The following is a 15,944-nucleotide window of genomic DNA, read 5'->3' as shown; positions in this document are numbered from 1 at the left end:
CATAAAATTCACATAATAAAATTGCTTTTCAAGCTTGTTTTCAGGGGTCCTAAAGTACAACTGTTTCGTGTCTCTCTGCCGTATAAAATTGGGCAGGGTTGCCAGGTTGCAAATAATTATCTTGTTAAATCGTGCATTTTTGTTTGGTTTACTATGTTAATTGTTTGTTAATTTATTTATCAGACCGATGGAGTGGAGGACTAAGGTACATCTACTTTTCTCTTGGAGTAACTCGGGATTTTGTGCACTCACACAATGTCATGGGCGGAAAACTGAAGTGCAGATGTGGCAACCCTACGGTATTCTGCGAATTCGAAAGCAGCGAGGGAAACTGATCCATACCCCGTAAGTTTATTATCTCCATATTTTGGCTGTTTTTCTTCTTGGTACAGTTCAGACTTTACGAAAATGTACCCACTTGTTACTGTTACGTTTATTGTTTATCATCAGATCGTATGTTCTTTGCACTTCCGCATAATTTTATCACGATTGCGTTCGATACTATTCTCAAAAGTCATACGCGAAAATTAGAACAATATAATCTTCATAGATATTTTTCGGCATGCCGATTTAATCTATTTTGTTCACGAATCTTCCTACATGTGTTTATTACTATGTACATGACGCTATGACTTGTGTTTTAGTCAAATGACCCTAAAAACGTACGCATTATTAAGGGAGTTTCGCGTAGTGTTAAGTTTAGTCAGCTATTCTGTCTGTAAACACTGCAGTCATTTATACTGTAAATAATATGTTTTACTTTTGAGTCATTTGTACTTCTATTGCGTAAGCAGTGTTTTATCCGAGCCATTATTAACAAGCCAACAGTTTACATGGTTTTGTTTTGTTGTTTAATTTACTGTAAACAACGTTATATCAACTTAATGATATGCGTCCTCGTAAAATTCAATATATAAAAGATTGGTGGAGCGAGCGTTTCTTTTTCTAATGTTTTTTGGAAAGTACGTTTAAAAGGAACTAGCTGCACTCCGACAAAAACAAGACAAACAAACATTTCACTTTATTTAATGGCTTCATCAGAACAAATGCCATTTCCTGAGTATAACTGGATGACTTTGGATTTCCTGCTTTTTAGATGAATCAAGCACTTTCTGGACAAAATGGGTCACAATAATTGTTATATTTTCTGAGAATTATGTTTTAAGTCCTTGGAATGCAGCTCAATGCCCTGATTGAGGGGGTAAATTTCCCTTTCATTTTTCACATTGACTTTCAGAAAAAAAAAAAAAAAAACTTTAAGAAAAAAGGGCTTATCATGACCACAATGACCGATCATTTTTTAAAATAATTTTCTAAAACGTTATATGTTTTTCTGTTGAGCTCCATAGGTTGAATTATCATAAAATATTGACAGAAATTTTGGAGGAGGATAAAATGTTTGTTTTTTGAAATTTCATAGCATTATGTGTTGAATTTGGTATAATGTACAGGACTGAGCCTGGTTAGGACTTGGATGGGAGAATGCTGGGAAAATCAGGTGCCACAGTTGGGGTGCCAGTCACAAAAACTGGTGTTGTGTCCTTAGGCAAGACACTTCACCCACATTGCCTTGTATGAAAGTGGGGTTGTGTGTGAGTGATGGTGGTGGTTGGAGGGACTGATGGTGCCGATTGGCATGGCAGCCGCGCTTCAGTCAGTCTGCCCCAGGGCAGCTGGCTACAATAAGCGCTTACCACCACCAGTATGGAGTGAATGAATAATGCTGAATAATGCTCTGTAAAGTGTCTTTGTGACATATGTCAGTGAAAAGCGCTATATAAATGAAGACTTACTTACTAAAATTCAATTTCAAAGTCAATTTCAGTACTAAGGAATCGACTTGATACTTTATTTAGACAGTGGAAAGAGATTTAGAAAATTAAATCATAGTACTTCTTTTCTATTATCATGTGGCCTCATATCTGTGTAATCCCTCAGTTGTCCAGGTACGTTCCATAGTGGTCCATGGGCGTATATTAGTTTATGTGTCTCATACTAAGTTAATCAGGAAAGGTTCATTTCTGTCCTGTGAATGTGAATTTTTTATTGATACTTGCACAAATCGATACTAGTATTGATTAGTATTCACCTTAATTCAGTATTTAGATTTTGGCTATAGTTGTGATCAGTTTTCTTCTATAACTTATACTTTTAATACTACACCATATGTTTAGTTTCAATGTAAAATGCAGCTGTACATTTGTTACTTTATAGTTCAGATTGAGACACTGTACTTTCCTCTCAAAGTAAACTCTCTCTTGACTGTTTTAGCAGAGAGCAGATGAAGCCGTTTGGTGTGAGGAGCGTCTTGTTCTCGCAGGGCCATGGTGGTGTGGAAGTACAGAGACACTGCAGCCTGCTCTGACACTTAAGAAGACTTATTATAGTGCTATTGGCTCTGGATCATTTCTCTATTATTTAAGTCCACTCTTTGCTCTCCCCTCTCTCTCAAATACTCCCAAGGCAGTCCAGGGAGCTCCCCCAGTTCTTATGACTGGTAAGTGGAGCTGTAACTAATGGTTATTTTCAATTAATCCAGAAACTACTCTCACAATTATTTGGTAAGAAGTTAATGAATATGACTTTTTACTTAAAGGTGCATTGTGTAACTTTTCTGGTGGAGGGTCTGTCAAATGTTTTTTTTTTTTTTTTCCATGGAGATGTGAGAGCTTTGCTTTGTCTGGTAGAGTTGTTTAATGTCATACTGTGAAACATTCCTTTTCTGCACTGTCCCCAGTCTCTGTGTGCCCATGTGGCATTCCCAGTTTGTCCTCAATGCATCAGATTTGTCTTTTTAAGCAGACTAAATGAATGAAAATATAAATATGAATCTATATCCCAGATAAATACATTTTCTTATTATTTTTACAGAAGTGATAAGTTACTTTGTAAACTTCACTATAACTTAACATAAATTTTGTTTATACTATAGATGTTAAAAGTTTATTGGTATTGGCAAACATTAGGCCACAACAGCAAGACAAAGGCAAATATTGGTTATGAGCATTGGCTAAAAAAAGCAAACAGAAACCATCCATATCAGACCATCTATACCAAAAAGATGTTGATATATGCCCCTCCCTTAAAAGGTGTACGAACAAAATTTTTAAAGTGGTTATTTTGTGTTCTTACATTTCATCGTGCAAAAGTTTGAGTAGTTGAAAGTGAAGAATGGACAGAGTTTGTGATGGTTTGTGTCACAGGAGCTGAACAGCATGTAGGCCACATTTGGACGCGCCTGTCACACTGCATCCGGCGTTTCATTTGCTTGTTCTGATTGGCCACTGTCAGGTTATGGCAGAACAGTACTTCACATTTCCTCTGGTGTCTCCTGATCTCCCATAGAGGAACCGTGAAACCAAACATGGCAGCAGCTCCACTGTTAACAGCCTGACACGATGACGAGGAGATGTGTTCCTCAGTCTAGGTGTTGTATGGAAGTGTTGCAGTCTATGGCAGAGATTTGTCTTTTGGAGGTTCTCTTACGTGGTTGAAGGAAATATTCTGTCTCCACTCCAAGTAAACAGGTGAACTTCTTTGACACATACTGTAGTATTTTATACCAGATACCCTCCCTATAGAGATAGACCAATGTAATGGGGATACATATGCACTTTGTAGTATTGGCAATCATCTTTCAATCTCCAGCACATGCCAATATTTAGTTTTAGCCAACCTGTTGACTATAGAATACACATAAAGAACACTTAAGTGCAAAGAAAAAAAACGCACAAAACGTGAATTCCCAAGCTCTCATATATCTTAAAAAAAAAAAAAAAAAAAAAACTGCTATGGGGGCGTTTGTAGTAAATTTATGTTACAATATTGGAAAAATAATCAAAATTGTCCCTACAAATCAGCCAAAAATATTGAAGGATTCTAAGCAATCATTAGTGGACATGAAAAAAATCCATATCGGTTAGTCTCTACTTCCCAGATCCTTGTTTAGATTTCCATCAACATCCGATGCATTCTTATTGACCTGTAACTTGGCCTGGTTGTCTCAATGGAGATAGATATATTTACTGCTATACTGTGAAACATTCCAGGAAAAGCAATAACATATACATGGACACAGGTGGCAACACGCATCAGGTGACGAACCCTCTATCAGAAACGATAAATAGTGCACCTTAAGATATTTAGTGCAAGAAATTGAGTGAAAATTTTGTGAACTCTAATGGCAATTGTCATGCAGCCAAAATTATAGTAAAACACATGTCACAGTCAAATGTCTCCTTTCTGATTTAGTATTTGGTGGGGTTTCTTTCTTCACGCAGTACTCAGTCACTTCTGTGATAAAGTGGAAGAAGTTTGTCATGTTGTTGTTATCAGTTTCCATGTGTGTTTGTGCCTCTGGGCAGGATTTGTGGTTCCCTGTGCGCAGAGTGGGCCAGAGCCTGGAGACGGAGGTTTGGCTGCAAAGATAACGCACTCGCCTATATCTGCTTCTCTCACACGCGCCTCTGATTCACATCCTGCTCCTCGCAAATACACACTGGAGATAGCCATCAGATCAAAGATTAAAAGACAAATCATCGCCGTTTGAGGCTGTGTAAGTTTGTCTGATATGAGGGAACACAGGAGAGGTTCAGCTGTGGACACCAGTCACTGAGGGCATTTTAGCTTTTTCAGTACTGACACTTGAGCATACCCTATACCTTATATCAATCAATACCAATACTTAAAACAAGTTGAACATGTCATCAGAACTGCTACTTAAATGCAAAGAGTTGTTATGACCATAATAGGCTAATAATATTATGTATACAAGTCCCTGGAAAAAAAGAAAAACTGTGATTGCAAGTTATGACATGCCCATATATTTAGAGATTAGTTGAAAAATTATATCCTTTGTATTGGGCTATTGCTATCTGCATTCTGTTTTGCAATAATCTAAAATAAATCATTTTGAGCTTTATAATATAGTGTAGTATTGGGAGTTAGTATCAGATACCGATCAGATAGTGGAGATATTGATACTGGTATCAGGTTTGGAGCATTTCTATTAGCATTAGTAAGAACCTACTACACCCATGAGATTACACTATGTATTTCTGGCAAGCTCTTTTCTCAAAACTTAAAAACTACTATCGATGTGGTTAATGTTTTTGCCTGTACATCTTAGATTTTCTTTGCAGTACACATTTGAGAGAATACATTATTGAAAAAAGGCTCAGTGAGGTATACAAATGAAAAATGATCCATGTTCTTTTCATTTGAATGGGGGAAAAAAAAAAAAAAAAACTAAAGGGAAGCACTACAGGGCATTACACTAATTAAAGCTGCAGTTCTTTTGGACCAGAGTTCCATTGCAGTGGTTTTCAGGCTCAAAACATTTCCGCACTCTCTTGCATAGTAATTTCCCTATCCATATAGAGGTAACTGTGGATTGAAATGCTTTTAATAAATGGGCTTCTTTGAGCAATTCAAATGGCAGTCTCCCTCGGCATGCTGCTTCAGGCCTGATAAAATACTCTGAAATCACCTGCTGACTTCACACAGGCCCAGTTCAATAGTGGACTCTGTGGGAGCGCCCCCTGGTGGCAGCAGGGAGCTGTCTGTTGTTGAAAAAGATCATTCAGGTTGGAAAAGGGGACAGGCTGAGTAAGAAATAACCTTTATCCAAATTAAAGCAAATTTATAGTTTTAAGAAGTGTTTTAATGATGGGATTAGAATTATTGTAACGGATCAAAGGGTCATTTACCTAGGCCTGGACTGGCACTATGGTGATGACATGTCTCACTTGTGACACTTTTGGCTATAATTGTATTGTATAGTGGAGGATCTTTTGCAGGTTTTACTTTTTAGAGCCTTTAGTCATATTGTAATGTTATATGCCCATCAAGATATTGTTTAATGTATCCTCATTTTTGTAACCTGCATAAAAATGTGCATATTAAGCCCATCTTGTTCTCAATATGCTTGCCCCTCGAGGGCTGATCGTTTTTCTAAAATAATCTATGAAGAATAGTAGAGTTAGTAGAGGTCTAAATTACAGGATTCATAGGTTTTGTACGTAACAAGATGGGATAATTATGGGAATTGTTACTTACTTAAATAATTACAGCCTTTGCGAGTTGCTAATTGCTTCCATTCAAATTGCACATTTGATTGAATTGATTCATCTTGCTGTTCTTTATCCACGTATTAAGTCCATACTTTGTATTGCATTTAGTCGTTTAGTCGATTAATTGGTCAATGAAGTCTTAGTTTACCAAAATTTGACTAATAATTTTATTTAATTAATTGTAAATATTTATATGGGACAACAAGCGAAAGGAGAATTTTATAGTGACTGAGTGATAGTTAGCTGAAGATTGGTATTCTTTAGTATTTATATGTGAAAAGACAGATTCAACTCATAATTCTCAAGTCATGTCTTTACATTGGTTCCTAGTACTTTTCTACAAGTCTTGAGAGTACAGTTTGGGTCAGATACATAGTTTTGGGAGCTTTTACCACAGCCCCTTTTTATCCAACTAACTGATTGGCAGAACATGTCTTTAGTTGACCAAGAATTTCTTTAGTCGACAGCCCTAGTCCATATACTTTCACCACATTTGGACTGATCGTTTTAGTGTTCATATTGCCTTCACTTTGCAGCTTAGTAGCTCCCATTCTTTGAGCTTTTTCAAACAAATATCCACTGATTCTTTTGAAAGAATTGAATGCAGTGATAAAACAACTTTTGTACCCTACTCTTTATCCCCATTTGAACTGTTCTCTCTTTCTTCTTTTTTGGGCTAAGTTTAAATCTTCAAAAGGCACCACATGTGTCTTTCCACATTGTAGTGTTTCGCTTGATTGCCCTCCATTAGCTGCTAAAGGCTGTAGCACCTGTATCGGGACATCTGTCAGTGCTCCTCAGGATGTTAGATCGCTCCTCTGTTAGCGTGTTAGCATGATCTTGAGTTACCCTCTGCTTTTCTGAGCTTGCCTCTCCGCAGACCTGTCTTTGGGTTGACTTTGAACGGCCCACTGTCGGGGGTCTCTCTCTGTTACAGTCCCTTGGTCACTCTGTGGAGGCCTGAGATACCTACTTCACATATTTTGGGTATGGTTCAGTGAAGTTTCTTGTAGACTCCTTCACTTTACAGTAGTTACACCATCCCGTGGTGCTTCTGAGGAAGACTATAGGACGTAGCCGAAACATGTAAAGCAGGTAAATAAATGTTCCTGTCTCCTTCTGACAAAAAAAAAAAAGAAATCACTAATTCAAAAACAAGAACACAGAATGAACCTTTACCAAAAAAAAAAGAAAATTAAGTATGAGTATGGTTTGATAATTGCACCAAATCAAAGTGTGATTTCAATTTGGTTGCGATTAAAGGGTGTGCCCCATTGGTCAGTAACTTAAATTACTTGAAACTTTGGTCAGTATCTTGAATAAGTTTCAAGTAATTTAAGAAAATAATTTAAGTTTTGTTACATTTGTGAAAAATGTGAGTCAACTGTCTTGCTGCTTGATGCAGTGCTTAAAAATACAAAACTGTGGGGAAATATTATGACTTTTATGACTAAAACGTGACTCAGTAGTTTCGGAAGAAGCCAAAAAACAGTGATTGGTTATAGCTCTCCCCACAGCCCTCTCATTTCTAAAGTCATGAATGAATCAGCCCTCCTCCCTAATTCATCCCCGCGGTCCCTCCCCCCTGGCCATTCCTATCTCATCTTGAGTTCTTCCTGGTCTGCTCTCCTTCTGCCTGGCTGAGCAGTGCGGCATTTGGTCGGGTGAGCAGCCGCATGCCCCCCGGCCTGTTCCCACTCTGCACCCCCTCTCCTCCACGTTTATGCCGCAGTCGCACCGTGGGACCCACCCGTCAAATCTGCCCCTCTTCAAACTAATGAGCCCTGACAGGAGCCAACGTGCTACCTGCTGTGAACACGGGCCGCGCTCCTCTCGACCTGGATGTTCCTGTCACCCGCTTTATTCACTTAATGAGTTTTCAGAGTGTCCTCCCCACCTTCAACCAAACACCTTCAAACCAGCAGGCAAAGGTCACATTAGCAGCTTTGTCCTGTCGACTTGTCTATCAAAAAAACTTGTTTAACTTTAGTTTTTTTGTTGAAACATGATTTTGAATGAGACTGTTGTTAAGCTTCAAAATATTACACAGGTCAGAATTTACATTTAGTGACAGCCTTTTACTTTCAGGTCTACCTTATTTACCCTTTTTGCAAATAAAAAACATTCAAATTCTCACATTAAGTCTTAATTTCTCTCTGCTTTATTTTTGTTGTGTGTTTTTTAGATTTTGGTGGTGACGTCATGCCTCTGTGTGTGCTGTCTCGGAGCAGTCAGATCCCTGCACATCTGACCAGGACCTCCATCTCTGCCATCTGCACCGGACCTGACTGGACTCATGCTTATATCAAGGTACATTTAATTTTGTTTTATGTTGAAAATTTATTTGGTTGTGTTTTTGACAGGACAAATACACTTTCGACACCAAACCATGTTAGAATATTTTTCTTCATCATAGCTTGAGTTTCAGTCATTTGTGCATGTTTGAGTTATCCTGCATTGTCCTGTATTTGAGTTTTGATTGCTCAGCTAGTTTTAATTTCCACTTTGTATTAAAAGCTTGCACATTTACTTGTGTAGTAATTCATGCTTATTCACATTAAAAAAATCATACAAATACATATACAAATACACTACTATTCTGTGAGGTTACGTAGCCTTGGATGTCGGAACTTTCATTTTAATATAGACAACAGTTGCACTAGTTATCAATGTGGACACCATTTTGGACACCTCACAAATTCTATCAAAAACTTTGGTCTGGAACGATACAGCTGTCTTCCTCTTTTTCTCATCTTTTTTGGTATCTTGTGTGGATTAAAAAAACACAGTATGAATGTCTTTCTGAACTCCAGTCAAGTGTGGGCCTAATCCACACTTCCTGTCTGTCGGCACGTCTCCCAAAGGCCCCCATCAGCACCGCTCTGTTTCCCACTCGACTTTGATCAGCTGACGTCAAGCTAAACATAAACAAGTCTGCTCTCACGGTCGCTTTACTCATGTTTGGCTCCACAGGGGAGAGTGGTGCACAAAGATGCTCTGGTGCCACTAGACGATGATGACTTCATACTAAAGGCTGTCATTCAAGGTACCGGACTCACAATGGGCTGCATATATATGTCTGTCTGTGTGTGTGTTGTTTTAAGATGGGAACTAGAGGAGATAAATAGAGCATAAATTAACAGCTAATTAACATAAATGAAATTAGTCATGCACATCAGCGAAGATGGGTTGGAAAAGCAAAAGAAACTGAAAATAGGGAAGAGTTACATATTTGATTTGTTGTTGTTTTTTTAATTAATTTATTAAATTTTTTGGTATTATACATTTTTGTTTTTGTAAATGCTTTGCAGTGACCGTCGTGCAGAAAATTAAATGAAAGCTCAAAACTTCATAGGCAAAAACTTAAAAGCAAATAGTCAAGGTCAAATGAAAAAATTCATCCCATTAATCATGTCTGAAGAAAGACTGTATTTAATGATGAATTTGTGTGACCGCATGTTTATGACCAAACAACAGGTTTAGCGGGGTTAAAAACCCTTCATTATCGCTTGCGGGTGTAACAGGCTGGTTGGTTGAGCATTTACTTGTGACCTTTATTTTTCCTCAGTAGTACAAAAATGGTTCAGAAGTGTATTTATTATTTATTTTGAGTTTTGTTTTTGTTTTTCCAGATGTGGATTCAGCTCCCAACACTACATGTCCGGAGGCGTCCATTAAGATGCTCCTGATGGGATCACTGGCCAAGGACTTCTCCAGAACTGTTAACCTGGGGGTGAGCTAAATTATAGAAGAATTCATCTTTTTATTCAAATGAACTGGTGCTTTATGTTTAAATGTGTGTTTTAAAGTGTCGAGATCTGGTGAGAGGAAGGGTGATGAAGTCTGTTAATCTCAGTCTCAGTTCAGCATTTCTTTTATGTGATAATAAAACACTTTTGTGCCAGAGCTTTTGACACGTTCATAGAAAGTCCCTTATGAATGTCTTTAGATTTCAGTGATACATTTAGTGTCAGTATTAAAAGAAAAAAATATGGTGAAATCTTTCTGAAACAAAATGCAATGTAGCAAGTTATGACAACCCCCAGTTACTTATGTGATTTTTGCACAATTTATTGACATCATGCAAATTTACAGCATTTTAAAACTACCCACTCAACCTTAAAAATCTATAGTTTTCAAAAATACAATATTGTTTCGGATATCTCTCAGTCATCAATGGCAAAAAGTAGAATGTATGTTTTTAGACTTTCAAGGTTGAATTGGCTTATCCTTGAAAATCCTTGAAAAAATGTATCTTCCTGTCACTGATATCAGTTCAAGACTTTTCTTGAACTGACATCAAAAAATGTATAATTTCAAAATGTCGAGGAAGTGATCAGCTGTGACGGCTCAGTGGCAGTTCTGATACAGCACTTTGAAAGTAGGAGGAAGCTCATTATACAGGGCCCTAGATGCAAGTGAACAGTTTTGATTTGGCCCCATGTTGCTCTGGTAAACAGACACATTGTACACAGCCTCTGCATGTGGTGTTTACTTCCATGTATCCAGACGTGGGGCAGGACTAAGCTATGTGTCAGTAAGTTGTATGGCGTTCTTAAAGGCAAAAGTCAGATCACAGGTCCCTTTGTGCATCCCCAGAGCAGATGCCGACAGGTCAGTAAAAAGACGCTACTCGCTTTTAACCTCAGAGTGGCAGATTTTACTCAAAGCTCCACAAGATTTGTTCCCAACCTTGTGCCAACTCCACCCACCAACGTCCAAATGGAAATGTAAAGAAAATTAAATGCTTCTTTCAAACTGCCTTCCACTTAAAGAGGGGGTGTTATGCAAACTTGCTGGCAATAACCTAGTTCCATCATCAAAAACATGCCTGAAGAAGTATTATTTACCATCCATGTTTGAGTATGCTTGCGATCTCTCCCAGATTACTATCTCTTTACAATGTATGATGTATTGTTATAGAAATATATCCAGAGAAACGATAACATTGAAACAAAGCAGGATTATCCAGTGAATGTTTTTGTGAAAAAATGTGGCACAATTAAATACTTTAGTAGTTAATTCTAGTATATATAAATTGTCATATTTAGCTACATCTCAAATCTTATCATAGAGGCTTAATATTACAAAAACATAATAAAAAGGTACTTGCGATTATTGAGCCTGAAAAAAATCTTGTTTTTTCTATCACATATTGAATGATAAGTCAGTATGGTAATTATCAGGACAGGCATACTCATAAGCCCTTTTAAAACCCTCTTTACAGTTAGGAGTATAATTCTGTCCAGTGCCCAGAAACCTACACCACCCCTGCTCCTGCACAGTGATTTTCCATAAACATACCAAGCATGCTAGAACTTCACAAACCTGATGCAATGTGCAGTAGTTCATTAGCAGAATGCACATTAATTGATAAGGGGGAGTGACTTACAATTGGGGATCAAAACATTAAACCCGCTCATATCCACTCCCAGCAAGCTATTACTACTACTATTACTACTACTACTAATCCCTTACATTTGTACTGCACTACATTGTGGCCATTGATTCATACTTCTCACGTCCTGCTAATAAGCTGTGCAGTTGCCGCTGCTGCCCTTGGGTAGACTGATGCAAGTGAGACTGCAAAACTGCCACTGTGCAATCACTCATTTATACGGGCAAGGTGGGTGAAATGTCTTGCCCAAAGGTTCAGTAACATTATGAACTGCCCAAGGCTGTATACTTTTGTACTTTTGCGAGATTTGCAAGTGAAATCACAATTTGAATAGAAGCAATTGTCGAAGCTCAAAAGCTGAAATTTCTTCCACAAACAACAAAATATTCAAAAACTTCTAATCCTGTACTTCTGATCTGTACAAACATATTCAGGAATGTGATTCTGTACTCTATGAAATGTATTAGTTTGTCACTTCATATTTCAGTCTATTCTCATTTATATATATTTTTTCATTTTACCATTATAAATTGCAAATCTAATCACAATGCTTGTCAGAAAAGTCACAATAATTTCCCAGACTGTTCAGCCCTTTTTACAGTTTTACTTTGTGGTTAATGGCCATTTGCCACCACAGCCTCGATCATGTTCTACATTTTTTTTCTCGACTTTTCTAAAATCATTTCTGTATCTCTTATCGCCTTCTGTTATATAGCAAGTCGATTGGCTGAACAAAAAGACCCCACTCCTCACTGCAGCTCATCTGTTTCCACATCTTTCTTACCCAGGATGCATCTGGGTGGATGTTGGCTTGGTCCTCCCTCAAAATGAGAGGCTTATACTTATCTCTGTGTGTTCTCCGCTTTAATCCCAGCTTCTTCCTGGTCTTTATCTTGTGTTCTGTGCAGGATGTGGTTGTGGCCTCTGGCTTCTCTGTCTCCAAGTCTTCTACAGTCAAACAGAAGCACCATCCCTACTCTCTACTGCTTTCTGGGGAGTTTGCTTCTGTCTATGTGAGTGTCTGTAAATGGTATTTAAATGATATAATGAGGAATGTTATTTGTACTCTCATCTCTTTTTTAAGACTATAACAATCAAATTTTTCCCCCAGGTTTGTAGTCCTGAAGTTAACTCCGTGGTGACAAGGAGGAGGTCTCCTAAAGCAAAGGTCCAAACTTCTATCAGCTTTTGCGCTCTGTAAAATATTCTGTTGTCAAAGAACAAGTGTTGGATGAAAGGAGCGATTTTTTTTCTTGTAAATACCTATCACAACTTATCTTCTATTTTCTAATCATAATACATTTTAACATTTAGGTTTATGAACAAGGCAGACATTAAGTCAGTGACATTTAGCACCACACTACATTTAATATTTAACACAATTAATTTGTCCAGTCTTCCAAGTTGCTGTCCAGACAAGATGCTTTTATTTTCATTTGATTGGCTGATTTGGCTGACTTGTTGATTACAAAGATCCTAGCATATCTATCTATGTGTTTTACTGTTCTTCATACAGTTTGATAAAATTTTGAGGTTAATGGTTTATGATTGCACGCTGCACAGTCCAATAACTTGGAATTTACACCTGGATCTACAGCAACACATAACAGAGGCAATGCAGCATACCCACCTATTTAAGCGTCAGTTTAAACACCCAACAGTGATTATTGTTTGTTTATTTTATCATATTCATTGTTGATCTGATGAATTGTGTTTTAAAACTGTACAAAAGTTGACAAGAAAAAAAGCAATAGCAATAACAAGCCGTGGCTGCGGTGCTTGCATTAATTAGGCTACTTACCCTGTTAAGTTTTAGTTTCTGACTCCCCTTTCTATGCCTCTTGGATGCACGTGTGACATTGCTGATGTAGACTGTCCGACCTGTAAATATTAAAACCGTATTCTGTGTGTATGCTGTGCTTACTTGCTGTTACTGTTTTGATGAGTTAGTTTGGGAGTTAGACAACATATAGACAGATGGTTTGTTTGTGTCTCTCAGGTGAGTGATCTTCAGCCTGAAGTCAACTCTGTGGTGACCAGAAACACAGCCTCAAAGGTTAGACTGATGCCGGTGGTGTTTTTAGACTGAAATGTAATATTTAAATGAACAATACGGTGTCTTTATTTTGTTGTTGGCAGGCTTTAAGAGAAACCAAGAAGATAAAGTACACTTACAGTCAGCTGGATGAGCTCGAGGTTGGGACGAGGGTCAATGTCTATGGAGTGGTGGTTTTCTTCAAACAGCCATTTAAGTCCAGTGGAACAGGTCGGTTATATGAACACAGATGATAACAGGACAGAACTAGCTAACACATGAGAGTAACTCAATCTATATAAAGTATAGTTTAATGTTATAGTTTTATTATTTGATCCCGTTTTCTGTACTATGCCTTTTAGATTACTGCACTTCCTTAAAAATCACTGACCAGTCCAACCAGAAAATTGGATGCAGTATTTTCCTTGCAAAGTTGGAAGAGCATCCCAAACTATTTCAAGTTGGGGACATCATTCGCATGCATCGAGTCAAGGTAATCTGGTGGTCTATAGTATACTAAAGATAAATTATGTGAAATACTGTTCAAGATGGAAATGAATCATACAATTTGTGCTGACAGATGCGACAATGTAGGCTTTACTTTATTTTTTTGGCAGCTTATTGATTATTGTAGTATTTATACCTTGCATGTGATGTCAACAGCATTCCTTGGTGGGTAAAGCTAATTGGAGACACTGCTCTGTTACTCAAGTTGGAATTTAATGTGAGCTTTGTTTTAACACAGTCTGACTACAAAGAAATGACAGTTGGAATTACAAAGGTCAAGATGATTTGTACTGGTAAACAAGTCCGTTTGAAATAAATCTCAAGCTAGCATTAACAAATAGTTGGTAACATTCACCCTCCTTGTGGAAAATCAAACACCTAAACGGACGATGAACGATTATATTGATCACAGGCTCCTGAAAATATGTTGGCAAAAAAAATATATATATCACCATGGTAACTACCTATACATGCTGCCCCCCCAATGTGATGTCACAGAAAACTATCAATACTGGACTGTGCATTTTTAGAATATATTACCTAAAATAAACTTATGAATCTTTTCTCAAAACAGTTGAAATACATGACTACCTGTTTCTGTCTAGGTGTCCCGCTTTAACGACTCCATCTCCCTCATCAACACATTTGGATTCTCCGCAGTGACTTTTGATGGGACGGTGGGAGAGCCCGTGGAGCCTCGGACCTCCAGTCAGAGCTACCACTTTGATTCAGATGACCAGCGCAAGGTGGAGGAGCTGAGAGCCTGGTCCTCCTGTCAGACCCTGCTCCCCGTGCCCTGCTCCACGACCCTGTCCACGGTGCAGCCCAGCGCGTACTTTGACCTCACCTGCCAACTGCTCGCCAAAGCCCCCATCGACTCATCTTGCGTCCTGCTCAGGGTATGGGACACTTCTTGCTACAAATACTATACTTGAGGGAGTATTACACTTGTATGGGGTATTAATTACTAACACATAAGCTAGTAGGATCACTATGTTATCTTTAATCGTTTTGAAAATGCAATATTTTCAAAAAAATAAAATGGTAATTAGGTTTCGTTTCTAGTCCCTGCTCCCCTTACTTACCTTACCTTGCTTCCCCTTCAGAGCGCTATCACAACATAATCAGTGCACCTTCAATTCTGGACTATAAGTTACATCAACTAAATTTGAACCAAACTTTTAAAAAGTACATATATAGGCCAAACCTGAATATAAGCGGGAGGTGTCCATGTCTTTAAGAATGTTATCAAGTTCGGGCCATCTGTGTTTATTGCCTCTGAAAGCTTTTATCGTCTTTTTGCATTAAGTTGGTTCGTTGCGCTTCCGTTGCCGTTGTCGGATCATTGATGCCGAGCTCACGTGCAGTAGCTCTATTTTCTTCAACATCCAGATCATCACCTTTAACTTAAAAGCTGCATTTCTTTGTGTGTTTTGTGTTTCTTCGTATGAGGGTGTGTGCATGAATAGCAAAATAATTGTTCAAAACATCATCAAACAGCATCTTCCTCGGCGCATCACCCCCGTCTCTGCCCGCGTTCTACAGCGCATGTCTCCTGCAAGAGCCGCTGTCCTGTCTGTATCATGTCAGTGTCTTGGAGGATTTTAGGCTCTCTTGGTAGTGGGGCTAGGTTAGTTCTATCAATCAGGTATGAGTGGATGTCCGGCTACTGAAGTTTGAGATGTTTCTTCTCATCATTTACGCATACGGGTAAGATGTATCCCCTCACTAATGTTAATTTAGCATCATAACTTATTTTATCATATGGCGATAAACTCTTTGAGTATGCTGACAACATCGCTAGCTAGTGTAGCAACTTCATGTTAACCCTAGATCCACATGTTACCCGCACAGACAGCAGCGTTTTCCACAGTCAGGCTGCGTGTATCCACTGTGTTGCTAAACCATAAACCGTATATATGAATGGACAATG

At 38.2% G+C, this 15,944-nt stretch overlaps 1 protein-coding gene across 3 annotated transcripts in view; it reads left to right on the top strand.

Moving 5' to 3' along the window:
* Positions 1-234: 234 nt before the first annotated feature.
* Positions 235-15,944, top strand: part of pot1 (protection of telomeres 1 homolog) — a 47,229-nt gene continuing 31,519 nt past the window's right edge. Inside the window, exons 1-11 of one of the 3 annotated variants that reach the window (XM_055155616.1) lie at positions 326-345; positions 2,272-2,497; positions 8,257-8,381; positions 9,045-9,117; positions 9,704-9,804; positions 12,378-12,482; positions 12,581-12,637; positions 13,469-13,525; positions 13,609-13,735; positions 13,867-13,997; positions 14,617-14,910. In XM_055155616.1, the coding sequence (XP_055011591.1) occupies positions 2,491-2,497; positions 8,257-8,381; positions 9,045-9,117; positions 9,704-9,804; positions 12,378-12,482; positions 12,581-12,637; positions 13,469-13,525; positions 13,609-13,735; positions 13,867-13,997; positions 14,617-14,910 (1,077 nt within the window). In that variant the 5' untranslated portion in view covers positions 326-345; positions 2,272-2,490. Of the gene's footprint in view, positions 346-2,271; positions 2,498-7,008; positions 7,167-8,256; positions 8,382-9,044; positions 9,118-9,703; positions 9,805-12,377; positions 12,483-12,580; positions 12,638-13,468; positions 13,526-13,608; positions 13,736-13,866; positions 13,998-14,616; positions 14,911-15,944 lie in introns of those variants that run through there. The other 2 variants (XM_020934310.2, XM_055155617.1) reach the window with 2 other exon arrangements.

The sequence above is a fragment of the Boleophthalmus pectinirostris genome, unplaced genomic scaffold (genome assembly GCF_026225935.1).
Source record: "Boleophthalmus pectinirostris isolate CB_2022bp ecotype Guang Dong unplaced genomic scaffold, ASM2622593v1 HiC_scaffold_2, whole genome shotgun sequence".
NCBI classification, from domain to species: domain Eukaryota; kingdom Metazoa; phylum Chordata; class Actinopteri; order Gobiiformes; family Gobiidae; genus Boleophthalmus; species Boleophthalmus pectinirostris.
Note: the sequence above shows the minus strand (reverse complement) of the source record. Positions and strands in the feature narration are given on the sequence as shown.